At 48.4% G+C, this 26,307-nt stretch overlaps 2 protein-coding genes across 4 annotated transcripts in view; both read left to right on the forward strand.

Annotated features, from left to right (window-relative positions):
- ETV6 (ETS variant transcription factor 6) overlaps nt 1–4,865 on the forward strand; it is a 63,381-nt gene extending 58,516 nt beyond the window's left edge. For both annotated transcript variants that reach the window (XM_063929258.1, XM_063929259.1), the window contains one exon: nt 4,000–4,865. In XM_063929258.1, coding sequence (XP_063785328.1) covers nt 4,000–4,105 — 106 coding nt within the window. In that variant the 3' untranslated portion in view covers nt 4,106–4,865. The remainder of the gene's footprint in view (nt 1–3,999) is intronic.
- A 15,467-nt stretch (nt 4,866–20,332) lies between these two features.
- The window catches only part of BCL2L14 (BCL2 like 14), a 32,819-nt gene continuing 26,844 nt past the window's right edge, over nt 20,333–26,307 (forward strand). The window contains exons 1-2 of one of the 2 annotated variants that reach the window (XM_063929260.1): nt 20,335–20,716; nt 21,243–21,302. The gene's annotated coding sequence lies outside the window, so the exon portion shown is untranslated. Of the gene's footprint in view, nt 20,717–21,242; nt 21,303–26,307 lie in introns of both variants that reach the window. The other variant, XM_063929261.1, reaches the window with a different exon arrangement.

The following is a 26,307-nucleotide window of genomic DNA, read 5'->3' on the forward strand; positions in this document are numbered from 1 at the left end:
CCACGTCAGTCCTGGCTCGCCGGATATTGTGGCTGAGATCCTGGTCTGTGGATATGGACTTTAGAAAAACCCTGGAGGTACTCCCTTTCAAGGGAGATATTCTGTTTGGGGAGGACTTGAATAAGATAGTGGCTGACTTGGCTACTGCCAAAACTGCCTGTCTGCCAAGTACCGCTCCTTCTGTGTCGAAGGCTAAAGGTACTTCCTTTCGCCCCTTTCGTCCTTCAGGTAAAGCAAAAGGTCAGGCGTACAACAAGCAGGCCCACACTTCCAAACCTGGTAAGCCAAAGCCAAAAAGAGCCTGGGCGGCCCGTCAGCCAGCTTCCAAGACCGATAAGCCTGCCGCATGACGGGGCGGGCCTCCCCCTGGGGGATCCCAGGGTGGGGGGCTGGCTTCTAGGGTATACCCAGGAATGGTTGAAGACCACTTCAGATGCCTGGGTACGGGAAGTCGTCACTCAAGGTTACACCATAGCCTTCAACAACCGACCCCCTCATCGATTTTGCCAGGCAGACGTCCCGTTGGACCAGACAAAGGCAAACACTCTGCATTCGGTGGTACAGACCCTCCTGGATACAGGAGTCGTAGTACAGGTGCCTCTTGCGCAGGGGGGCCGGGGGTACTATTCTCAGCTGTTTCTAGTCCCGAAACCGAATGGGTCCTCCCGGCCCATTCTCAACTTCAAGGCATTGAACAGGTTTGTGAAGGCTTCCAAGTTCCGTATGGCAACCCTTCGCTCTATAGTTCTGGCTTTGGAACCTGGGGACTACATGGTCTCCCTGGACATACAGGATGCTTACCTGCATAGCAGCATCACATCAGCAATACCTGAGGTTTGCTATTGGCAACCTCCATTACCAGTTTCGGGCGTTACCTTTTGGTTTAACAACGGCTCTGCGAGTCTTCACCAAAGTAATGGCGGTGATGACGGTGGTACTCCGCCGTCAAGGGGTCAGGATACTGCCGTATCTGGACGACTTGTTAATCCTGGCAAATTCCCCAGAACTTCTCCTACGTCATCTAGATATGACGGTCCGGTTTCTACAAGCCCACGGGTGGCTCATCAACTGGAAGAAATCCTCCCTGATCCCTGCTCAGAGCATGGTGCATCTGGGAGCGCTATTGGACACTCACAACCAGAGGTTGTTCTTGTGTCAGGAGAAAGTCCTGAAGCTTCAGGACAGGATTCGTTGCTTCCTTTCTCGTCCGCAAGTGTCGATACATTCGGCGATGCAAGTGCTGGGCCTATTGGTATCAGCATTCGACATGGTGGAGTATGCTCAATTCCATTCTCGCCCCCTCCAGAGGCTGATTCTAGCCAAGTGGGACGGCCTGCCTCACTGGATCAGGTCTCACATGATCTCATTGACTCCGGAGGTCCGTCTGCCGCTGCACTGGTGGCTCCAGGACCAACAATTGTGCAGGGGCCGTCCCTTCTGGATATCCAACTGGGTCCTGTTGACGACAGATGCCAGTCTAAGAGGTTGGGGCGCGGTGATGGAGCAACACTCCCTTCAGGGTCGGTGGACCAAGGAGGAATCTCTCCTCTCAATCAACATTCTGGAATTGCGGGCGGTCTTCAATGCATTGAACCTGGCCCAGCATTTAATTCACAACCGTCCTGTTCAAGTGCAGTCGGACAACGCCACCACAGTGGCTTACATAAATCATTAAGGCGGCACTCGAAGCCGTCTGGCAATGAAGGAAGTCTCACGGATTCTACATTGGGCGGAACGCCATCTACCAGCCATATCGGCAATTTTCATTCCGGGAGTCCTGAATTGGGAAGCGGACTTTCTCAGTCGTCAGGACGTGCATGCCGGCGAGTGGGGCCTCCATCCAGAAGTGTTTCAACTCCTAGTGGAAAAGTGGGGTCTTCCAGACGTAGATCTGATGGCGTCTGGACACAATCACAAGGTTCTGGTCTTCGGAGCAAGGACAAGGGATCCTCAAGCAGCATTCGTGGATGCGCTGGCGGTGCCGTGGAGGTTTCGGCTGCCGTACGTGTTCCCTCCGGTGTCACTCCTACCCAGGGTAATTCGGAAGTTCAATCAAGAAAAAGGAATTCTGCTTCTCATAGCTCCAGCGTGGCCCAGACGGCACTGGTTCTCAGACCTGCAGGGCCTATCGTCAGAGCGTCCAATTCTACTTCCACAACGCCCAGACCTCCTCGTTCAGGGCCCCTGTGTCTACCAGGACCTAGCCTGGCTGTCTTTGATGGCGTGGCTCTTGAAGCTTCCGTCTTAAGGGCTAAAGGGTTTTCTGAGGCGGTCATTCAAACTATGTTGCGGACCCGGAAACCGGCTTCGGCTCGGATTTACTATCGGGTCTGGCATTCTTACTTTGTTTGGTGCGCATCTAACGATTATGACGCTTCCAAGTTTAGTACAGCCAAGTTGTTGGCTTTTCTTCAGCAGGGCCTGGACTTAGGCCTGCGTCTGGCCTCCCCCAAGGTTCAAATATCTGCCTTGTCGGTGTGGTTTTAGAGAAAGATTGCGACCTTACCTGATGTGCATACCTTTACTCAGGGTGTGTTGCATATCCAACCTCCCTATGTCCCGCCTGTGGCTCCTTGGGACTTGTCGGTGGTTTTGGAGGCGTTACAAGAGTCTCCGTTTGAACCTCTTGGTTCAGCTGACCTTAAGTGGCTTTCCCTTAAGGTGGTGTTTCTGCTGGCTATTGCTTCAGCTAGAAGAGTGTCGGATTTGGGTGCCTTGTCCTGTAGTTCCCCATATCTGATATTTCACCGTGACCGGGCGGTTCTTAGGACTCTTCCCGGATATTTACCTAAGGTGGTTTCTTCGTTCCACCTTAACCAGGAGATTGTGGTTACGGCACTTGTTTCTCCTGATCTGTCTCCCAAAGAGCGGTCTTTGGATGTGGTATGGGCTCTCCATATCTATGTGAAGAGAACTGCTTCTATTAGGAAATCTGATTCTCTCTTTGTGCTGTTTGGATTTCACAAACGTGGCTGGCCTGCTCACAAGCAGACCCTGGCCAGATGGATTAGAATGGTGATTGCACATGCTTATGTGAAGGCTGGTCTGTCAGCTCCTGCTCACATTACGGCCCATTCTACTCGGTCTGTTGGACCTTCTTGGGCGGCCCGATGTGGTGCGACCCTTGAACTATTGTGCAAGGCAGCTACGTGGTCCTCTGTGAACACGTTCATTAGGTTCTATGCCTTCGATACTGCCGCTTCCCAGGATGCTTCCTTTGGACGCCGGGTTCTTGTGCCCGCTACAGTGCGTCCCCTCCCATAAGGAACTGCTTTAGGACATCCCCTATGTCTATTCCTTGTGGAACCCAGTGTACCCCGCAGCAGAAAACGAGTTTTATGGTAAGAACTTACCTTTGTTAAAACTCTTTCTGCGAGGTACACTGGGCTCCACAAGGCGCCCACCCTGACGCACTTGGCTTCTTTGGGTTGGTATGGCATAAGCCGCTGACACTTCTCTTGTCGTGAGAGTGTGGTGTATGTGGCTACTAACCGTTGTCGTCTCTTTTCCTGCTACTGCATTGGGCTGGTTAACTAAAAACTGAGCTCCTGTGCAGGGAGGCGGGGTTATAGAGGAGGCGGCGCTATGCATCTTGGGAACAGTCAAAGCTTTGAGCCTGTTGGTGCCTCGGATCAAGATCCTTCTCTACACCCCTATGTCTATTCCTTGTGGAGGCCCAGTGTACCTCGCAGAAAGAGTTTAACAAAGGTAAGTTCTTACCATAAAACTCGTTTTATTCTCCCTTTGAAGTGGTCTCATTGTAAATATGAGGGATAAATGTATGTGGATATTACTACAGGACTTATGTAGTATATACATATCATAGGGGAGGTAGTTGTAATACCGGCGGTGGGATCCCGGCGCACAGGAGACCGACGCCAGAATCCCGACCGCCGGTTTTCAGCGACAGCGCGCATACATTGGCTAGCTTTGTATCCAGCGCACCAGCTCTGTCCGGAAACCTCCAGTGATATTAAACCTTTTCTTTTTCCCCGACAGGTTCATGAAGACCCCGGACGAGATAATGAGCGGCAGGACGGATCGGCTGGAACATCTGGAATCACAGGAGCTGGACGAGCAATTGTATCAGGAGGATGAATGCTGAGACCTGATAGTGACACATTGTGCGGTATCTGAGGCACGTGGAGGCATCACTTACTTTATTACTGCCTGGCCCCGCCGGACCGCCAGTCCCTCTCCCACCAACAATGGACATGTACAGCCAGTGAAGTATACCTGCATGACCTGGCCGGTTCCTGGTACTGTGAGGGGAGAGGCTGCGCGGCCTCCACCAAGACTATTGAATACATTTTGAGATTGACGTCTATTCCTGTAGAACTTGTATATTGGGAAGTATTTGCACTGGAGAAAGATACTGAGGGCGGCGCACTGTGACCGGAATGGCGCACTGCGATTGGGTCCATGTGCCCTCGCGTTTTTTGACACAACTTTTCTCTAATCTTTTTTTTTTTATCACTTGTAAATTGCACTAGACTCCTTTTATCTACGGTCTACTGTCGCCTCATGCCGGCTTCCAAATACGGCGGACGGAGAGGTGGCGCGTGATTCCACGCCTTCGCTAATTGCCTGTTCTGTACGCACGCCATTACTTCCTGTTAGCGCTCGGCAGTCCCCTGTTTTGCGTTGCCTTCTCCGCCATGGACTGGTGGTTTTCGTTCCAGTCAATAGAAACCATGCGAGCCATTCTTACCTACTGGGCGGATCCATCTGTCTGGCAGAGGAGGGATTTTTATTTTTAAAATGTTTTCTACATTTTTGATTTTTAGAATTTTATTTTGGGTTTTTGTTTTTTTTTAACGGATGATTTGTTGTACAGAAAAAAAAATATATGACACGTGATTTGACCGTTTCCTAGTCTGATTTGTTACCGTGTACCCATCGCTCACACGCAGTTCCGCTGAACCAATAGTTACGAGATTGCCGCAATTCACTAGCAACCGGTGTTCTTACTGAGGCACGAGGCACCTACTGTAGTTTCGAAGCCCACAACCCCTTGACGAGCGATTGTGATAATACATAGCCTAAATCCTGCCTTCGTTCTCATTTGTAAAATGTATAGATGGGTTACATAGGTTTTGAATCTTTAGATTGCTGGAATCGGATGAATATTAAACAGTACATAAGGGGGGTAATTCGGAGTTGATCGCAGCAGGATTTTTGTTAGCAGTTGGGCAAAACCATGTGCACTGCAGGGGAGGCAGATATAACATGTGCAGAGAGAGTTAGATTTGGTTGTGGTGAGTTCAATCGGCAATCTAATTTGCAGTGTAAAAATAAAGCAGCCAGTATTTACCCTGCACAGAAACAAAATAACCCAGCCAAATCTAACTCTCTCTGCAAATGTTATATCTGTCCCTCCTGCAGTGCACATGGTTTTGCCGAACTGCTAACAAAAATCCTGCTGCGATCAACTTGGAATTACCCCCAAGATTTGATCCTTCAATTCAACCAGTTTATCTCATAAAGCGTGATGGAAGATGCGTACACACTCTAGAGACATGAACAATGAAAATCATAATTATGTACCATTGTACAGATGTGCACTCAGCATTACTTATCAATATACAACAAAATGTACATAAAGGGAGACACAAGGAGTAACTGTGCGCCTGGACAAACCATGTTATACTGCAAAGGGGGCAAATACAGGTATTATGTGTTCATGCAGGGGAAATACCAGCTGCTTTTGCATGTAGTCCACATGGATAACGTTATTATTTCTTCAGTGTAGCTCTGAGCTAGGACATGTCTGTCCCACAACTAACTCTCTGCACATGTTACATCTGCCCCCCTGCAGTGCAGCATGGTGTTACCCAGGTGCTCAGTTACTGGCTGCTTCGGCATGTAGCCCACACATGCTGGGCAGCTTTATTCTCACACTGCAATGTAGCACTGAGCTAGGACACGGCCCCTCCCACACCTAACTCTCTGCACGTGTTACATCTGCCCTCTGCAGTGCAGAATGGTGTTACCCAGGTGCTCAGTTACTGGCTGTTTCTGCATGTAGCCCACACATGCTGGGCAGCTTTATTCTCACACTGCAATGTAGATCTGAGCTAGGACATGCCCCTCTCACACCTAACTCTCTGCACATGTTACTTCTGCCTGCCTGCAGTGCGGTATGCCGTTACCCAGGTGCTCAGTTACTGGCTGCTTCTGCACGTAGCCCACACATGCTGGGCAGCTTTATTCTCACACTGCAATGTAGCACTGAGCTAGGACACGGCCCCTCCCACACCTAACTCTCTGCACGTGTTACATCTGCCCTCTGCAGTGCAGCATGGTGTTACCCAGGTGCTCAGTTACTGGCTGTTTCTGCATGTAGCCCACACATTCTGGGCAGCTTTAGTCTCACACTGCAATGTAGCTCTGAGCTAGGACACTCCCCTCTCACCTAACTCTCTGCACATGTTACATCTGCCCCCCTGCAGTGCAGCATGGTGTTACCCAGGTGCTCCGTCACTGGCTGCTTCTGCATGTAGCCCAAACATGCTGGGCAGCTTTATTCTCACACTGCAAGGTAGCTCCGAGCTAGGACACACCCCTCCCACACCTAACTCTCTGCACATGTTACATCTGCCTCCTTACAGTGCAGCATGGTGTTACAAAGGTGCAAAGTTCCTTTTTTTTTTTTTTTAGGCTTTCCTCACAACTCAGAATGAGAACCAGAACGAGCATGGATCGGTATACACAAAATACACAACTTACTAATTAATAGTGAAGACGTAGCATGACTTATAATGCAATAGATTATCACATGACTACCATGGAAACCACAGTCACATAGTAACATAGTTAATGTGGTTTAAAAAAATATAAATTTTCCATCGAGTTCAACCTGTTTTATAAATCTTACACTATTCTGTGTGTAGATATAGTTTACATGGCACATAATAGTGAAATGAGGGGGTTTGGAACACCCCACTGTCTGCACTAACATCGTCCTCCCCCCACCCCTCGTACATCTCATGGCATACAGAGAGCCTGCGTCTCTGTAGCAAATTGACTGTCTGGCAGCCATACTTGTTTTCCCCCAGAGATATTTTGAAAAAGAGATAATGACTTGAAGCTAACCAGAATGAATCAGGTGCTTGCTAAATGTACTAATCTTGCAATATGAAGGCAAAATAAACCTGTGAGGGTGAGGATTGCTTCTCTAATTGTCTTGCGCAACACAGTGTGACTTTACATAACGGTAGGTGACTCGCATCACGTGATGAATGTTATTTCAGTTACCGTTTCCTGTCCAGATGTAGCGGATATATTTGGCTCATCTCATTATAATACAAGCATGGAGATCAACAGTCTGCAAAGTGTTAAAAAATATATTGTGTAGCAGCGGACATAGGAAGCAGCGCGGTACAAAACCAAGCATCTCTGTAATCCGAATACAGTCTCAAAAATGTAAATGGATCCGCTGGACCCTGTGTGTTAGTTAGGGGTCCTTTTAGCAATGATCGCCATATTGGCTTGTATACTTTCGCCCAATATTGATTGGATTATTAAGACTTCACTTTTCACTCGATCTGCAGCAAACACTTCTCCGGGACACCGGTTACTACATTACGTCCCTCCAAATCCCTGGTGGCTTATTTTGCTTGTTAAATAGACCCCCCAGTTCCAACTAGTGGGGTGAGGCAGGACCTTTCCTGTCATACTGACGTATACGCCAGAGTTTTGAATATATAAAATATATGAAAAATACAAAGAATATAATAAGATTTTACTCACCGGTAAATCTATTTCTCGTAGTCCGTAGTGGATGCTGGGAACTCCGTAAGGACCATGGGGAATAGCGGCTCCGCAGGAGACTGGGCACATCTAAGAAAGATTTAGGACTACCTGGTGTGCACTGGCTCCTCCCACTATGACCCTCCTCCAGACCTCAGCTAGGATACTGTGCCCGGAAGAGCTGACACAATAGGGAAGGATTTTGAATCAAGACTCATACCAGCCACACCAATCACACCGTATAACTCGTGATATTATGCCCAGTTAACAGTATGAACATAATAGAGCCTCTCAACAGATGGCTCAACAATAACCCTTTTAGTTAGGCAATAACTATATACAAGTATTGCAGACAATCCGCACTTGGGATGGGCGCCCAGCATCCACTACGGACTACGAGAAATAGATTTACCGGTGAGTAAAATCTTATTTTCTCTAACGTCCTAGTGGATGCTGGGGACTCCGTAAGGACCATGGGGATTATACCAAAGCTCCCAAACGGGCGGGAGAGTGCGGATGACTCTGCAGCACCGAATGAGAGAACTCCAGGTCCTCCTCAGCCAGGGTATCACATTTGTAGAATTTAGCAAACATGTTTGCCCCTGACCAAGTAGCAGCTCGGCAAAGTTGTAAAGCCGAGACCCCTCGGGCAGCCGCCCAAGATGAGCCCACTTTCCTCGTGGAATGGGCTTTTACTGATTTAAGATGCGGCAGTCCAGCCGCAGAATGCGCCAGCTGAATTGTACTACAAATCCAGCGAGCAATAGTCTGCTTAGAAGCAGGAGCACCCAGTTTGTTGGGTGCATACAGGATAAATAGCGAGTCAGTTTTTCTGACTCTAGCCTTCCTGGAAATATAAATTTTCAAGGCCCTGACTACGTCCAGTAACTTGGAATCCTCCAAGTCCCTTGTAGCCGCAGGCACTACAATAGGTTGGTTCGATTGAAAAGCCGATACCACCTTAGGGAGAAACTGGGGACGAGTCCTCAATTCTGCCCTATCCATATGGAAAATCAGATAAGGGCTTATACCTGACAAAGCCGCCATTTCTGATACACGCCTGGCCGAAGCCAAGGCCAACAACATGACCACTTTCCACGTGAGATATTTCAGATCCACGGTTTTAAGTAGCTCCATGATTTTAGGAATCTCAACACCACGTTGAGATCCCAAGGTGCCACTGGAGGCACAAGTTGGGGCTGAATATGCAGCACTCCCTTTACAAATGTCTGAACTTCAGGCAGTGAAGCCAGTTCTCTCTGGAAGAAAATCGACAGAGCCGAAATCTGGACCTTAATGGAAGCCAATTTTAGGCTCATAGTCACTCCTGACTGTAGGAAGTGCAGAATTCGACCCAGTTGAAATTCCTCTGTTGGGGCCTTCCTGGCCTCATACCAAGCAACATCTTTTCGCCATATGCGGTGATAATGTTTTGCGGTCACATCTTTCCTAGCCGTAATCAGCGTAGGAATGACTTCCTCCGGAATGCCTTTTTCCTTTAGGATCCGGTGTTCAACCGCCATGCCGTCAAACGCAGCCGCGGCAAGTCTTGGAACAGACAGGGCTCCTGGTGCAGCAGGTCCTGTCTGAGCGGCAGAGGCCATGGGTCCTCGGAGATCATTTCTTGAAGTTCTGGGTACCAAGCTCTTCTTGGCCAATCCGGAACCACGAGTATAGTTCTTACTCCTCTCCTTCTTATTATTCTCAGTACCTTGGGTATGAGAGGCAGAGGAGGGAACACATACACCGACTGGTACACCCACGGTGTTACCAGAGCGTCCACAGCTATCGCCTGAGGGTCCCTTGACCTGGCGCAATATCTTTTATAGCTTTTTGTTGAGGCGGGACGCCATCATGTCCCCCTGTGGCCTATCCCAATGGTGTACAATCCTTTGGAAGACTTCTGGATGAAGTCCCCACTCTCCCGGGTGGAGGTCGTGTCTGCTGAGATCTGCTTCCCAGTTGTCCACTCCGGGAATGAACACTGCTGACAGTGCTAACACATGACTCTCCGCCCATCGGAGAATTTTTGTGGCTTCTGCCATCGCCATCCTGCTTCTTGTGCCGCCCTGTTGGTTTACATGGGCGCCCGCCGTGATGTTGTCTGACTAAATCAGTACCGGCTGGTTTTGAAGCAGGGGTTTTGCTTGACTTAGGGCATTGTAAATGTCCCTCAGTTCCAGAATATTTTTGTGTAGGGAAATCTCCTGGTTTGAACATAGTCCCTGGAAGATACTTCCCTGTGTGACTGCCCCCCAGCCTTGAAGGCTGGCATTCGTGGTCACCAGGACCCAGTCCTGTATGCCGACTCTGCGGCTCTCTTGAAGATGAGCACTCTGCAGCCACCACAGCAGAGACACCCTAGTCCATGGAGACAGGGTTATCAGTCGATGCATCTGATATGCGACCTGGACCACTTGTCCAACCGGTTCCACTGAAAAGTTCTTGCATGGAACCTATCGAATGGAATTGCTTCGTAGAAAGCTACCAATTTCCCCAGGACTCGCGTGCAGTGATGCACCGACACCTGTTTTGGTTTCAGGAGGCCTCTGACTAGAGATGACAGCTCCTTGGCCTTCTCCTCCAGGAGAAACCCTTATTTCTGGTCTGTGTCCAGAACCATTCCCAGGAACAGTAGATGTGTCGTAGGGACCAGCTGTGACTTTGGAATATTTAGAATTCAACTGTGCTGTTGTAGCACTTCAGAGATAGTGCTACCCCTACCAACAACTGCTCCCTGGACCTCGCCTTTATCAGGAGATCGTCCAAGTATGGGATAATTTAAAACTCCCTTTTTTCGAAGGGGTATCATTTCGGCCATTACCTTGGTAAATACCCTAGGTGCCGTGGACAGGCCCAACGGCAACGTCTGGAATTGGTAATGACAATCCTGTACCACAAATCTGAGGTACTCCTGGTGAGGATGGTAAATGGGACATGCAGGTAAGCATCCTTGATGTCCCGATATACCATGTAATCTCCCTCGTCCAGGCTTGCAATAATCGCCCTGAGCGATTCCATCTTGAACTTGAATTTTTTTGTATATATGTGTTCAAGGATTCCAATTTTTAAAATGGGTCTCACCGAACCCTCAGGTTTCGGTACCACAAACATTGTGGAATAGTAACCCCGGCCTTGTTAAAGGAGGGGTATCTTGATTATCACCTGCTGGAAGTACAGCTTGTGAATTTCCGCCAGTACTACCTCTCCGAGGGCAGCAGGCAAGGCTGATTTGAGGTAACGGCGAGGGGGAGTCGCCTCGAACTCTAGCTTGTATCCCTGTGATACAACTTGCAGAACCCAGGAATCTACCTGTGAGCGAGCCCAGAGGTCGCTGAAGTTCCCGAGACGCGCCCCCACCGCACCTGGATCCACCTGTGGAGTCCCAGTGACATGCGGTGGACTCAGAGGAAGCAGGGGAAGATTTTTGTTTCCCTCTTCCCTTGTCTCTGGGCAGAAAGGAAGCACCTTTGACCCGCTTGCTTTTCTGAAGCCGAAAGGACTGTACTTGATAATACAGTTTTCTTATGCTGTGAGGAAACCTGAGGTAAAAAAACATTCTTTCCCAGCTGTTGCTGTGGATACGAGGTCCCAAAGACCATCCCCAAACAATTCCTCACCCTTATAAGGCAGAATCTCTATGTGCCTTTAAAGTCAGCATCACCTGTCCACTGCCGGGTCCCTAATACCCTCCTGGCAGAATGGACATTGCATTAATTCTGGATGCCAGCCGGCAAATATACCTCTGTGCATCCCTCATATATAAGACAACGTCTTTTAATATGCTCTATGTTAGCAAAATACTATCCCTGTCTAGGGTATTATATTATCAGACAGGGTCACCGACCACGCTGCAGCAGCACGATCTGCAGGTCTCAGTCTAGTACCCGAGTGTGTAAATACAGACTTCAGGATAGCCTCCTGCTTTTTATCAGCAGGCACCTTCAAAGTGGCCGTATCCTAAGACGGCAGTGCCACCTTATTTGACAAACGTGTGAGCGCCTTATCCACCCTAGGAGATATCTCCCAACGTGACCTATCCTCTGGCGGCAAAGGGTACGCCATCAGTAACTTTTTAGAAATTACCAGTTTCTTATCGGGGGAACCCACGCTTTTTCACACACTTCATTCACTCATCTGATGGGGGAACAAAACACTGCCTGCTTTTTCTCCCCAACATAAAACCCTTTTTTTAAAAGTACTTGGGTTAATGTCAGAAATGTGTAACACATTTTTTATTGCCGGGATCAAGTCACGGATGTTCCTAGTGGATTGTGTATATGTCTCAACCTTGTCGACACTGGAGTCAGACTCAGTGTCGACATCTGTGTCTGCCATCTGAGGGAGCGGGCGTTTTTGAGCCCCTGATGGCCCTTGAGACGCCTGGGCAGGCGCGGGCTGAGAAGCCAGCTGTCCCACAGCTGTTACGTCATCCAGCCTTTTATGTAAGGAGTTGACACTGTCGGTTAATACCTTCCACCTATCCAACTACTCTGGTGTCGGCCCCACAGGGGGCGACATCACATTTATCGGCATCTGCTCTGTCACCATATAAGCCTCATCACACATGTCGACACAGCCGTACCGACACACCGCACACACACAGGGAATGCTCTGAGTGAGGACAGGACCCCACAAAGCCCTTTGGGGAGACAGAGAGAGAGTATGCCAGCACACACCAGAGCGCTATATAATGTGGGGATTAACACTATAACTGAGTGAATTTTCCCCAATAGCTGCTTGTATATATAATATTGCGCCTAAATTTAGTGCCCCCCCTCTCTTTTTAACCCTTTGAGCCTGAAAACTACAGGGGAGAGCCTGGGGAGCTGTCTTCCAGCTGCACTGTGAAGAGAAAATGGCGCCAGTGTGCTGAGGGAGATAGCTCTGCCCCTTTTTCGCTGACTTTTCTCCCGCTGTTTTCTATATTCTGGCAGGGGTAATTATCACATATATAGCCTCTGGGGCTATATATTGTGATTATTTGCCAGCCAAGGTGTGTAATATTGCTGCTCAGGGCACCCCCCCAGCGCCCTGCACCCTCAGTGACCGGAGTGTGAAGTGTGTATGAGGAGCAATGGCGCACAGCTGCAGTGCTGTGCGCTACCTTGGAGAAGACTTATGTCTTCAGCCGCCAATTTTCCGGACTCTTCTTGCTTCTGGCTCTGTAAGGGGGCCGGCGGCGCGGCTCCGGGACCGAACATCAATGGCCGGTTCCATGCGGTCGATCCCTCTGGAGCTAATGGTGTCCAGTAGCCTAAGAAGCCCAAACTACCCACAGTTAGGTAGGTTCGCTTCTTCTCCCCTTAGTCCCTCGGTGCAGTGAGCCTGTTGCCAGCAGGTCTCACTGTAAAATAAAAAACCTAAAATATACTTTCTTTCTAGGAGCTCAGGAGAGCCCCTAGTGTGCATCCAGCTCGAGCCGGGCACAGGATTCTAACTGAGGTCTGGAGGAGGGTCATAGTGGGAGGAGCCAGTGCACACCAGGTAGTCCTAAATCTTTCTTAGATGTGCCCAGTCTCCTGCGGAGCCGCTATTCCCCATGGTCCTTACGGAGTCCCCAGCATCCACTAGGACGTCAGAGAAATTAGAAATATGATCTATGCATTATTTTTATAATTTTTATAGTCAAAACTCTGGAGTAAAAAGTTTTTGGCAGGTGAGGAAGTACACTCCCCCCCCCCCCCCCCCCCTTCCCTCTTCCTGCCTACCTTTTCCACACATCTCTGATCAAAACTCACCAAATCTCCAGCAGTATATACTGCTGCACCTGTGTATAATGCCCACATATATATACCGCTGCGCCTGTGTATGATGCCCACATGTATATACTGCTGCACCTGTGTATAATGCCCACATGTATATACTGCTGCGCCTGTGTATAATGCCCACACGTATATACTGCTGCACCTGTGTATAATGCCCACATGTATATTCTGCTGCACCTGTGTATGATGCCCACACGCATATACCGCTGTGCCTGTGTATAACGCCCACACGTATATACTGCTGCACCTGTGTATAATGCCCACATGTATATACTGCTGCACCTGTGTATAATGCCCACATTTATATACTGCTGCACCTGTGTATAATGCCCACACGTATATACTGCTGCACCTGTGTATAACGCCCACACGTATATACTGCTGCACCTGTGTATAATACCCACATGCACCCTTGGGATCATGTATTGGGTGTAAATCTGGCTCTGGCACCAGGCAGTGCCTCCTCAACCATTTACCTCACCGCATATCCCTGGCTCCAATGATCTGTTGCGATGACAGCAGGGGCTGATTGAGGGTACAGTTCTGTGTACCAGGTACAGGCTTACCCCTTTCTGCATTGATCACACCTCGCCTCACTTTGCAGCGTTTATCCCACCCCTACTTCTCACACTAACGCTGTCTCACAACTTTCCCTACTTCAACCCTATGCCACATTTATGTTATAGAGACAAAGATCCTCACTATGCCACAAGGTGGCGCCATCTGCTAACTAGTCAGGGTCTGCTACTGTGATACTCTGGTGGTCATTCCGAGTTGTTCGCTAGCTGCATTCATTCGCTGTGCAGCGATGAGGCAAAAAAAGGCACTTCTGCACATGCGTATGCGGCGCAATGCGCACACGCGACGTACTATTACAACGAACGATGTAGTTGTACACAGGGTCTAGCGAAGCTTTTCAGTCGCACTGCTGGCCGCAGAGTGATTGACAGGAAGTGGGTGTTTCTGGGTGGCAACTGACCGTTTTCAGGGAGTGTTTGGAAAAACGCAGGCGTGCCAGGAAAAACGCAGGCGTGGCTGGGTGAACGCAGGGCGTGTTTGTGACGTCAAATCAGGAACTGAATAGACTGACGTGATCGCCCCATACCCATGCGTAGATTTGCCGTTTTTTTGCCTGATCGCTGCGCTGTGAACGATAGCAGCTAGCGAACAACTCGGAATGGCCCCCTATGCCTCTGGCTTCAAGCAGCTTTGCAATCTTTTTATAAATGACAGTGTCCTTCACTGCCTGTGATCTGTTTTATAATCTCCTCCTCACCCCTTATGCCGAGCAGCTCTCTCGCCTCCTCATCTGTCCAGGTCGCCATGACTGTCTCCTCCGCTTCCTGGATGCTTCCCTGGGCTCTGGATGATGACATCATCTTTTCTGAGCCTGGGGAAGCTCCAATGAGAGGCCTTTTAACAGTACCAGCTACAGAATACCGGGTAGGGCCCATTCACAATACACTGCATCCCGGGACGATCCCGGATTCAACCCAGGTGGAGATATTGTTCCTGTACCCTTCACACTGAGCAAATTCCCGGGTTTATGTGCGTCCATGTGCAATAACCCGGGAAATTTTTGTCAGTCTGAAGGGGGTATAATGAGATGATATCAATATTCACATTTGACATGTAATATAATATGCACATTATCTCCTGGCAAATCCAGACACCCAGAGTGCTCATCACCGCCCAAACCCAACATTTTTGGGGGGGGATTCAATTGACTCCGATTCCTTCGCCAGGCCCAATCTGCGCAGCACCTGCCGCACTTTTACGGCAGCATATGTTCAGACGGCTCGGCAAATTGGGCATCAGGCCAGCCCAGCAAAAGGTACGAGACGGGGTGCCGTTGCCAGCGTTTCAACTGTGCATGGCCACGCCTCCTGTGATTAGGCCACATACCCTGCAAAGTACCTGGTCCCAGATAGGCTCTCTACTGCTCTGCCTGATATCGCCATGTTAGCTGATATGGGGCCTAATTCAGACCTGATCGTAGATGTTGCCCGGACCAGGCCCCCTAAACGGCGGCCAAATGCCACCGGCCCGCCCCCTCCCGCCTCTGCCTGTCAATCAGGCAGAGGCGATCGCAGGGCTAAGACAGCCGTCGGCTGTCTGGCATGCGCCGGCGCACTGCGGCGCCGGTGCATGCACAATTCTGACTTGATCGCTGCTGTGCGAAAACGCCCAGCAGCGATCGGGTCTGAATGACCCCCATAGTGCTGATATCACCACCGCTGTATGGGCCTGATTCAGATTTGTAAGTAAAGCAAAAAAAGCAAGCAACTGGGCAACACCATGCTGCACTGCAGGTGTGGCAGATGTAACATGTGCAGAGAGAGTTAGATTTGGGTGGGGGTGAGTTCAAACTGAAATCTAACTGTAAAAAAAAAAGATAGGATACTCAAAATGTGCGCAAGGCAGCTTTAACCAGTGTCGATTACCTAACAGGATGTCGCCACATCCTACTAGAACGGAAGATGCAATAAAGAAAAGACAATCTTTACCAGTATAAGCGCCACAGTATAAAGCATAACGTGTATAACATATACGTCCCTTGTGAATGTCCAATTGCGTTCTTCTGTTCCTTTGTCGTCAGCTGTTCTAATTGTAGTGATTTGATCTCAGCAGTTTATATGGAAACAAAAAAACAAAAACGGATAATGATACAATGTGTAGTATCGTTATTGTATAATTGTATAATTCTCCTTAAAGGCTGTCCTAATCCCATCAAATTTAGAAGAACTTGTGACAAAGAATAGGATATCTGGATGGGATCTGGATTGAAAGTCGACAGTAACTAGGTCGACAATGTCTAGGTCGACCACTATTGGTCGACAGTAACTAGGTCGACAGGGTGTCTAGGTAGAAAGGGTCTTTAGGTCGGCATGTTCTAGGTCGACAGGTCAAAAGGTCGACATGGGTTTTTCACAATTTTTTTCTTTTTTTGAACCTTTTCATACTTAACGATCCACGTGGACTACGATTGGAACGGTAATCTGTGCCGAGCGAAGCGGTAGCGGAGCGAAGGCACCATGCCCGAAGCATGGCGAGCGAAGCGAGCCATGCACTAATTGGGGTTCCCGGTCACGCTACGAAGAAAATGACACCAAAATAACATTAAAAACTCATGTCGACCTTTTGACCTGTCTACCTAGACCATGTCGACCTAAAGACCCTGTCGACCTAGACACCCTGTCGACCTAGTTACTGTCGACCAATAGTGGTCGACCTAGACATTGTCGACCTAGTTACTGTCAACTTTCAATACCACACCCATCTGGATAGGGTGCGTACCGCAACTCACACTCAAAGCAAGTATTTGTGCACATAAAGGTTTCTTTTCACTTCTTCACTCCTTTGTTGTGTGTCCTTCACCATAGAGTGAGTCAAGAAAAGCATACCTAAACTCACTTTAAGGTATAGGTAAATCAAGTGCATAAAGGTATCTTTTCTATTTCCCCCTACTATTTTCTTTATTGTGACAACAGGTTTAGGGAGCGTACCACACTCACGGGAAACACAGCAGAGATGTTCCTATCCGGGTTTCTTTTAGATCCACAACTTGTCTTAACTCAGGAACCAGTCATATATTGGCAACATGGTGTATTCCAGACACAAAGTTACTTGCTTTTTTTGCTTTACTTGGAAACATGAATCAGGTGGGTAATTCCAAGTTGATCACAGCAGGAAATTTTTTAGCAGTTGGGCAAAACCATGTGCACTGCAGGTGGGTCAGATGTAACATCTGCAGAGAGAGTTAGATTTGGGTGGGTTATTTTGTTTCTGTGCAGGGTAAATACTGGCTGCTTTATTTTTACACTGCAATTTAGATTGCAGATTGAACACACCCCACCCAAATCTAACTCTCTCTGCACATGTTACATCTGCCTCCCCTGCAGTGCACATGGTTTTGGCCAACTGCTAAAAAAAATCCTGCTGCGATCAACTTGGAATTACCCCGCAGGCCCGATGTCCTGTCCTGTGGAAATACATTGTAAATTATCAATAAATATAAATTTGCCAGATTAACCTTCTGCTGCCGAGAACGGGTTCCAATCAGGGCCGGCCCGAGCTTAATTTTTTTGGTAAACGAATTTAGAATTTAGCGCCCCTTGATGGGATCAAATTTTAAAAGAGGTGTGGTCTCACAAGGAAGGGGCGCGGCCACACAATAGTACCCCCAGGGGTCCAGGGAGATGGTCAGTGACAGGGAGAAAGTGCGTGGCAGAGGTGATGGACATAGTGGGTGACTGAGGAGGCTGGGGTCACAGGGAGATAGTGGGTGCCATGTGCCCACAGTGCTAGATACAGATATGCCCCCACATTGCCATGTGCCCACAGTGCTAGATATGCCCCCACAGTGCCACATATGCCCCCCACAGTGCCATGTGCCCACAGTGCCAGATATGCCCCCACAGTGCCACATATGCCCCCCACATTGCCATGTGCCCACAGTGCTAGATATGCCCCCACAGTGCCACATATGCCCCCCACAGTGCCATGTGCCCACAGTGCCAGATATGCCCCCACAGTGCCAGATACAGATTTGCTCCCACAGTGCTAGATACAGATATGCCCCCACAGTGCCAGATATGCCCCCCTCAGTGCCATGTGCCCACAGTGCCAGATATGCCTCCACAGTGCCACATATGACCCTACAGTGCCAGATACAGATTTGTCCCCACAGTGCTAGATATGCCCCCACAGTGCCAGATACAGATTTGCCCCCACAGTGCTAGATATGCCCCCACAGTGCCAGATACAGATTTGCCCCCACAGTGCTAGATATGCCCCCACAGTGCCAGATACAGATTTGCCCCCACAGTGCTAGATATGCCCCCACAGTGCCAGATACAGATTTGCCCCCACAGTGCTAGATATGCCCCCACAGTGCCAGATACAGATTTGCCCCCACAGTGCCAGATACAGATATGCCCCCACATTGCCATGTACCCACATTGCTAGATATGCCCCCACAGTGCCATGTGACCACAGTGCTGCTCACTGTTTTGTGTGTGGAGAGCGCAGTGCGCGCTTCTCCTGCCTGCCGCTCTGCCCCTCAGTCTGGTCTCCGGCGGTGACGACAGTGTGTATATTTCAAATCAGGCACCGGTCCACGAGCTCTGATTGGCTAACGAACCGGCACCTGATTTGAGTTATACACTCCGCCGTCACTGCCGGAGACCAGACTGAGGGGCAGGGCGGCAGGCAGGAGAAGCGCGCGCCGTGATAGAGCGTGGTCCAGGCTGCCGGCGCCTTCTTCACTGTGGCGCCTTAACTGGCGGGCCGGGCCTGGTTCCAATGCATACGTCGGCAGTGTCTAGGTCGACAAAATACAGTCAGCATGCCTTAGGTCAACAGAGTCAAAAGCTTGACAGGTAAAAGGTAGACGGTGCTTAAGGTCGAGAGGTTCAAAAAGTCGCCATGACAATGGTCGACACACAAATAGTCCACACGGTGTTGTTGTTTTTTCAAATTATTCCGACATTTCCCTTGATTTACTTTCCACGTGGACTGTGACTGGGAATAGTTACCTGCGGCAAGCGCAGCGGTATCGGAGTGATGCGCCTAGCCAGAAGCGCGGCGGGCCGGTGAGGGAGCGCGTTTCCACTAACGGGGCTTAGATATGGTTAAACATACAAATGACTCCCGAAAAACAAACAAAAAAGTGTCAACCTTTTTGTTTTGACCATTGTTTTGTCGACCTTCCGTACCTGTTGACCTTACCCACGGTCTACCTTTTACCTTTTGACCTTTCGACCTAGTCAACCATATGGGGCCGACCTAATGACTGTCTAACTAGACCAGGCATGTCCAAATTGCGGCCCTCCAGCTGTTGAGAAACTACACATCCCAGCATGCCCTGACACAGCTTTAGCATTCTCTGACAGCAAAACTGTATCAGGGCATGCTGGGATATGTAGTTTCACAACAGCTGGAGGGCCGCACTTTTGGACATGCCTGAACTAGACAGTGTAACTCCATATACCACGCCCTTTTATTGCGTTACTTCCACACACGAATGAGGCACAATGGTGGTCCTTCCGAGTTGTTCGCTCTGTAATTTTCTTCGCATCGCAGCGATTTTCCGCTAATTGCGCATGCGCAATGTTCGCACTGCGGCTGCGCCAAGTAAATTTGCTAAGAAGATTGGTATTTTACTCACGGCATTACAAGGTTTTTTCTTCGTTCTGGTGATCGTAGTGTGATTGACAGGAAGTGGGTGTTTCTGGGCGGAAACAGTCCGTTTTATGGGAGTGTGAAAAAACGCTACCGTTTCTGGGAAAAACGCGGGAGTGGCTGAAGAAACGGGGGAGTGTCTGGGCGAACGCTGGGTGTGTTTGTGACGTCAAACCAGGAACGACAAGCACTGAACTGATCGCACTGGCAGAGTAAGTCTCGAGCTACTCAGAAACTGCAAAGAAATTTCTATTCGCAATTTAGAGAATCTTTCGTTCGCAATTTTGCTAAGCTAAGATTCACTCCCAGTAGGCGGCGGCTTAGCGTGTGCAATGCTGCTAAAATCTGCTAGCGAGCGAACAACTCGGAATGAGGGCCAATGTTCCCTGCGCCACCGCGCACACACCGCCGCTACGTAATAACCCACGCAGCCTGGCTAAGGATCGCCACGTGGAGCCTATTGCAAACCACCCAGGTTCTACACCTATAGGACATATCAACACCCACTTATAAACAGCGACACCGCCGACGCCCTCGCCTCTGTACAGCCGGCTCCGACTCTGGATTCAGCGCTGCGCTCCCTGTGGACGGGAGACATCCCGGGATTTCCCCCCTGCAAGTGCGGAGATTTCAGTGAATCAACAACGCTGACTCACTCCCTTCTGACCCAACAGACGCCCACAAGGTGTGGTGTCAGGCTATAGTGTGACACTGACAGTTCCTGCTGCACACTGGGGCTGTGAGGAGACACTGGAGCTATTACTGTGCGTGACAGATAAACCTGCAGGATTTCCTGCTGCTGGCTCCTGCAAGACCGTCTAAACCCAAATACTTTCAGTACAGACTTTCCCCATTTTGTCCGATCTCCCGGAGGCACAGAGGGGTCGACGTCCGATATCCCGGAGGCACAGAGGGGGCGACGTCCGATATCCCGGAGGCACAGAGGGGGCGACGTCCGATATCCCGGAGGCACAGAGGGGGCGACGTCCGATCTCCCGGAGGCACAGGAACAGGTATGTGCAGAGGCTTCCCGCCCGGAGAAAGTATAACTACAGGGAGAGATCTGCAGGCTGCAAGTTACACAGAGTTGGGTTTATGTAGGACAGTACCAAGTCCTCAGGATACAAAGACAGGGCATGTTTTCCAGGTCTCCTCGCAGAGCCACAAGAGAAATAATCAGCTTCTCAGGTACTCGTGTTGACCCTGACAGTCAGCAACGTGTCAGAACGTGTAGCAGAGCTCCACACAGTGACTAGTGCAAGGTAACATGTACAGAACAGATCACTTGTATACAGGGTTATTACCACCTCATATATATCCCTTTGATTCTGGATGCATATTAATTACACAGGTTCTGTGGCTGGATGACTTCAAGACTCCATTTCACCTGGTTTAATCAGCCACAGAACCTGTGTAATTAATATGAGTCTAGAAATAAAGGGATGAGGTGGTGACCCTACTTGTATGGGACAGAACCACGGAGCTGCAGCAATAATGCACTTTTTTCCCCTTTTAGAATTTTTTTTTTTTTTTTTTCAGGTGAGAGATCCTGGGTGTGTGCACCTGGCGCCAGGTGGAAAAGGAATTCCTGTAAATCAGGTAGAATATTAACACTGCGTTTACTGCACTTGATAGGTAATTCATATAATGCTACCTGCGCACCAGAATTACCGGCCACATCTGCGCAGTCACCGGTAATCATTCATCTAGTCCACAGACAAAGACCACCCTGACACATGTTCTGCAAAGTTACTTACCTTGTGCTTTATACAGTTCTTATGTGTTTTATATGATGTAAACACTTAAATTATGTAAAAATTATTACAATCATTTCCAGTGGTCAGGCCATGTTGGGGGTGTAGTGTCCTATGTCTGTATAGGGTGTAATAGGTGTATTATAGTCATGGCCAGTGGTCAGGTCATGTTGGGGGTGTAGTGTCCTATGTCTGTATAGGGTGTAAGAGAATTGTATTATGGTCATGGCCTATGGTCCGGTCATGTTGGGGGTGTAGCGTCCTATGTCTGTATAGGGTGTAATAGATGTATTATGGTCATGGCCAGTGGTCAGGTCATGTTAGAGGTGTAGTGTCCTATGTCTGTATAGGGTGTAATAGATGTATTATGGTCATGGCCAGTGGTCAGGTCATGTTGGGGTGTAGTGTCCTATGTCTGTATAGGGTGTAATAGATGTATTATGGTCATGGCCAGTGGTCAGGTCATGTTAGAGGTGTAGTGTCCTATGTCTGTATAGGGTGTAATAGATGTATTATGGTCATGGCCAGTGGTCAGGTCATGTTGGGGTGTAGTGTCCTATGTCTGTATAGGGTGTAATAGATGTATTATGGTCATGTCCAGTGGTCAGGTCATGTTAGGGGTGTAGTGTCCTATGTCTGTATAGGGTGTAATAGATGTATTATGGTCATGGCCAGCGGTCAGGTCATGTTGGGGGTGTAGTGTCCTATGTCTGTATATGGTGTAATAGATGTATTATGGTCATGGTCAGTGGTCAGGTCATGTTGGGGGTGTAGTGTCCTATGTCTGTATAGGGTGTAATAGATGTATTATGGTCATGGTCAGTGGTCAGGTCATGTTGGGGTGTAGTGTCCTATGTCTGTATAGGGTGTAATAGATGTATTATGGTCACGGTCAGTGGTCAGGTCATGTTGGGGGTGCAGCGTCCTATGTCTGTATAGGGTGTAATAGATGTATTATGGTCACGGCCAGTGGTCAGGTCATGTTGGGGGTGTAGTGTCCTATGTCTGTATAGGGTGTAATAGATGTATTATGGTCATGTCCAGTGGTCAGGTCATGTTGGGGTGTAGTGTCCTATGTCTGTATAGGGTGTAATAGATGTATTATGGTCATGTCCAGTGGTCAGGTCATGTTGGGGATGTAGTTTCCTATGTCTGTATAGGGTGTAATAGATGTATTATGGTCATGTCCAGTGGTCAGGTCATGTTGGGGTGTAGTGTCCTATGTCTGTATAGGGTGTAATAGATGTATTATGGTCATGTCCAGTGGTCAGGTCATGTTGGGGTGTAGTGTCCTATGTCTGTATAGGGTGTAATAGATGTATTATGGTCATGTCCAGTGGTCAGGTCATGTTGGGGATGTAGTTTCCTATGTCTGTATAGGGTGTAATAGATGTATTATGGTCATGTCCAGTGGTCAGGTCATGTTGGGGTGTAGTGTCCTATGTCTGTATAGGGTGTAATAGATGTATTATGGTCATGTCCAGTGGTCAGGTCATGTTGGGGTGTAGTGTCCTATGTCTGTATAGGGTGTAATAGATGTATTATGGTAATGGCCAGTGGTCAGGTCATGTTAGAGGTGTAGTGTCCTATGTCTGTATAGGGTGTAATAGATGTATTATGGTCATGGCCAGTGATCAGGTCATGTTGGGGGTGTAGTGTCCTATGTCTGTATAGGGTGTAATAGATGTATTATGGTCACGGCCAGTGGTCAGGTCATGTTGGGGTGTAGTGTCCTATGTCTGTATAGGGTGTAATAGATGTATTATGGTCACGGCCAGTGGTCAGGTCATGTTGGGGGTGTAGTGTCCTATGTCTGTATAGGGTGTAATAGATGTATTTTGGTCACGGCCAGTGGTCAGGTCATCTTGGGGTGTAGTGTCCTATGACTGTATAGGGTGTAATAGATGTATTATGGTCATGGTCAGTGGTCAGGTCATGTTGGGGGTGTAGTGTCCTATGTCTGTATAGGGTGTAATAGATGTATTATGGTCACGGCCAGAGGTCAGGTTATGTTGGGGTGTAGTGTCCTATGTCTGTATATGGTGTAATAGATGTATTATGGCCATGGCCAGTGGTCAGGTCATGTTGGGGTGTTGCGTCCTATGTCTGTATAGGGTGTAATAGATGTATTATGGTCATGGCCAGTGGTCAGGTCATGTTGGGGTGTAGTGTCCTATGTCTGTATAGGGTGTAATAGATGTATTATGGTCATGGCCAGTGGTCAGGTCATGTTAGAGGTGTAGTGTCCTATGTCTGTATAGGGTGTAATAGATGTATTATGGTCATGGCCAGTGGTCAGGTCATGTTGGGGTGTAGTGTCCTATGTCTGTATAGGGTGTAATAGATGTATTATGGTCATGTCCAGTGGTCAGGTCATGTTAGGGGTGTAGTGTCCTATGTCTGTATAGGGTGTAATAGATGTATTATGGTCATGGCCAGCGGTCAGGTCATGTTGGGGGTGTAGTGTCCTATGTCTGTATATGGTGTAATAGATGTATTATGGTCATGGTCAGTGGTCAGGTCATGTTGGGGTGTAGTGTCCTATGTCTGTATAGGGTGTAATAGATGTATTATGGTCACGGTCAGTGGTCAGGTCATGTTGGGGGTGCAGCGTCCTATGTCTGTATAGGGTGTAATAGATGTATTATGGTCACGGCCAGTGGTCAGGTCATGTTGGGGGTGTAGTGTCCTATGTCTGTATAGGGTGTAATAGATGTATTATGGTCATGTCCAGTGGTCAGGTCATGTTGGGGTGTAGTGTCCTATGTCTGTATAGGGTGTAATAGATGTATTATGGTCATGTCCAGTGGTCAGGTCATGTTGGGGATGTAGTTTCCTATGTCTGTATAGGGTGTAATAGATGTATTATGGTCATGTCCAGTGGTCAGGTCATGTTGGGGTGTAGTGTCCTATGTCTGTATAGGGTGTAATAGATGTATTATGGTCATGTCCAGTGGTCAGGTCATGTTGGGGTGTAGTGTCCTATGTCTGTATAGGGTGTAATAGATGTATTATGGTCATGTCCAGTGGTCAGGTCATGTTGGGGATGTAGTTTCCTATGTCTGTATAGGGTGTAATAGATGTATTATGGTCATGTCCAGTGGTCAGGTCATGTTGGGGTGTAGTGTCCTATGTCTGTATAGGGTGTAATAGATGTATTATGGTCATGTCCAGTGGTCAGGTCATGTTGGGGTGTAGTGTCCTATGTCTGTATAGGGTGTAATAGATGTATTATGGTAATGGCCAGTGGTCAGGTCATGTTAGAGGTGTAGTGTCCTATGTCTGTATAGGGTGTAATAGATGTATTATGGTCATGGCCAGTGATCAGGTCATGTTGGGGGTGTAGTGTCCTATGTCTGTATAGGGTGTAATAGATGTATTATGGTCACGGCCAGTGGTCAGGTCATGTTGGGGTGTAGTGTCCTATGTCTGTATAGGGTGTAATAGATGTATTATGGTCACGGCCAGTGGTCAGGTCATGTTGGGGGTGTAGTGTCCTATGTCTGTATAGGGTGTAATAGATGTATTTTGGTCACGGCCAGTGGTCAGGTCATCTTGGGGTGTAGTGTCCTATGACTGTATAGGGTGTAATAGATGTATTATGGTCATGGTCAGTGGTCAGGTCATGTTGGGGGTGTAGTGTCCTATATCTGTATAGGGTGTAATAGATGTATTATGGTCATGGCCAGAGGTCAGGACATGTTGGGGTGTAGTGTCCTATGTCTGTATAGAGTATAATAGATGTATTTTAGTCACGGCCAGTGGTCAGGTCATGTTGGGGGTGTAGTGCCCTATGTCTGTATAGGGTGTAATAGATGTACTATGGTCATGGCCAGTGGTCAGGTCATGTTGGGGGTGTAGTGCCCTATGTCTGTATAGGGTGTATTAGATGTATTATGGTCATGGCCAGTGGTCAGGTCATGTTGGGGGTGTAGTGTCCTATGTCTGTATAGGGTGTAATAGATGTATTATGGTCATGTCCAGTGGTCAGGTCATGTTGGGGGTGTAGTGTCCTATGTCTGTATAGGGAGTAATAGATGTATTATGGTCACTGCCAGTGGTCAGGTCATGTTGGGGTGTAGTGTCCTATGTCTGTATAGGGTGTAATAGATGTATTATGGTCACGGCCAGTGGTCAGGTCATGTTGGGGTGTAGTGTCCTATGTCTGTATAGGGTGTAATAGATGTATTATGGTCATGGTCAGTGGTCAGGTCATGTTGGGGTGTAGTGTCCTATGTCTGTGTAGGGTGTAATAGATGTATTATGGTCACGGTCAGTGGTCAGGTCATGTTGGGGTATAGTGTCCTGTGTCTGTATAGGGTGTAATAGATGTATTATGGTCATGCCAGTGGTCAGGTCATGTTGGGGTGTAGTGTCCTATGTCTGTATAGGGTGTAATAGATGTATTATGGTCATGGCCAGTGGTCAGGTCATGTTGGGGTGTAGTGTCCTATGTCTGTATAGGGTGTAATAGATGTATTATGGTCATGCCAGTGGTCAGGTCATGTTAGAGGTGTAGTGTCCTGTCTGTATAGGGTGTAATAGATGTATTAAGGTCATGGCCAGTGGTCAGGTCATGTTGGGGGTGTAGTGTCCTATGTCTGTATAGGGTGTAATAGATGTATTATGGTCATGGCCAGTGGTCAGGTCATGTTAGAGGTGTAGTGTCCTATGTCTGTATAGGGTGTAATAGATGTATTATGGTCATGGCCAGTGATCAGGTCATGTTGGGGGTGTAGTGTCCTATGTCTGTATAGGGTGTAATAGATGTATTATGGTCACGGACAGTGGTCAGGTCATGTTGGGGGTGTAGTGTCCTATGTCTGTATAGGGTGTAATAGATGTATTAT

The sequence above is a fragment of the Pseudophryne corroboree genome, chromosome 6, assembly GCF_028390025.1.
Source record: "Pseudophryne corroboree isolate aPseCor3 chromosome 6, aPseCor3.hap2, whole genome shotgun sequence".
Classification (NCBI taxonomy): domain Eukaryota; kingdom Metazoa; phylum Chordata; class Amphibia; order Anura; family Myobatrachidae; genus Pseudophryne; species Pseudophryne corroboree.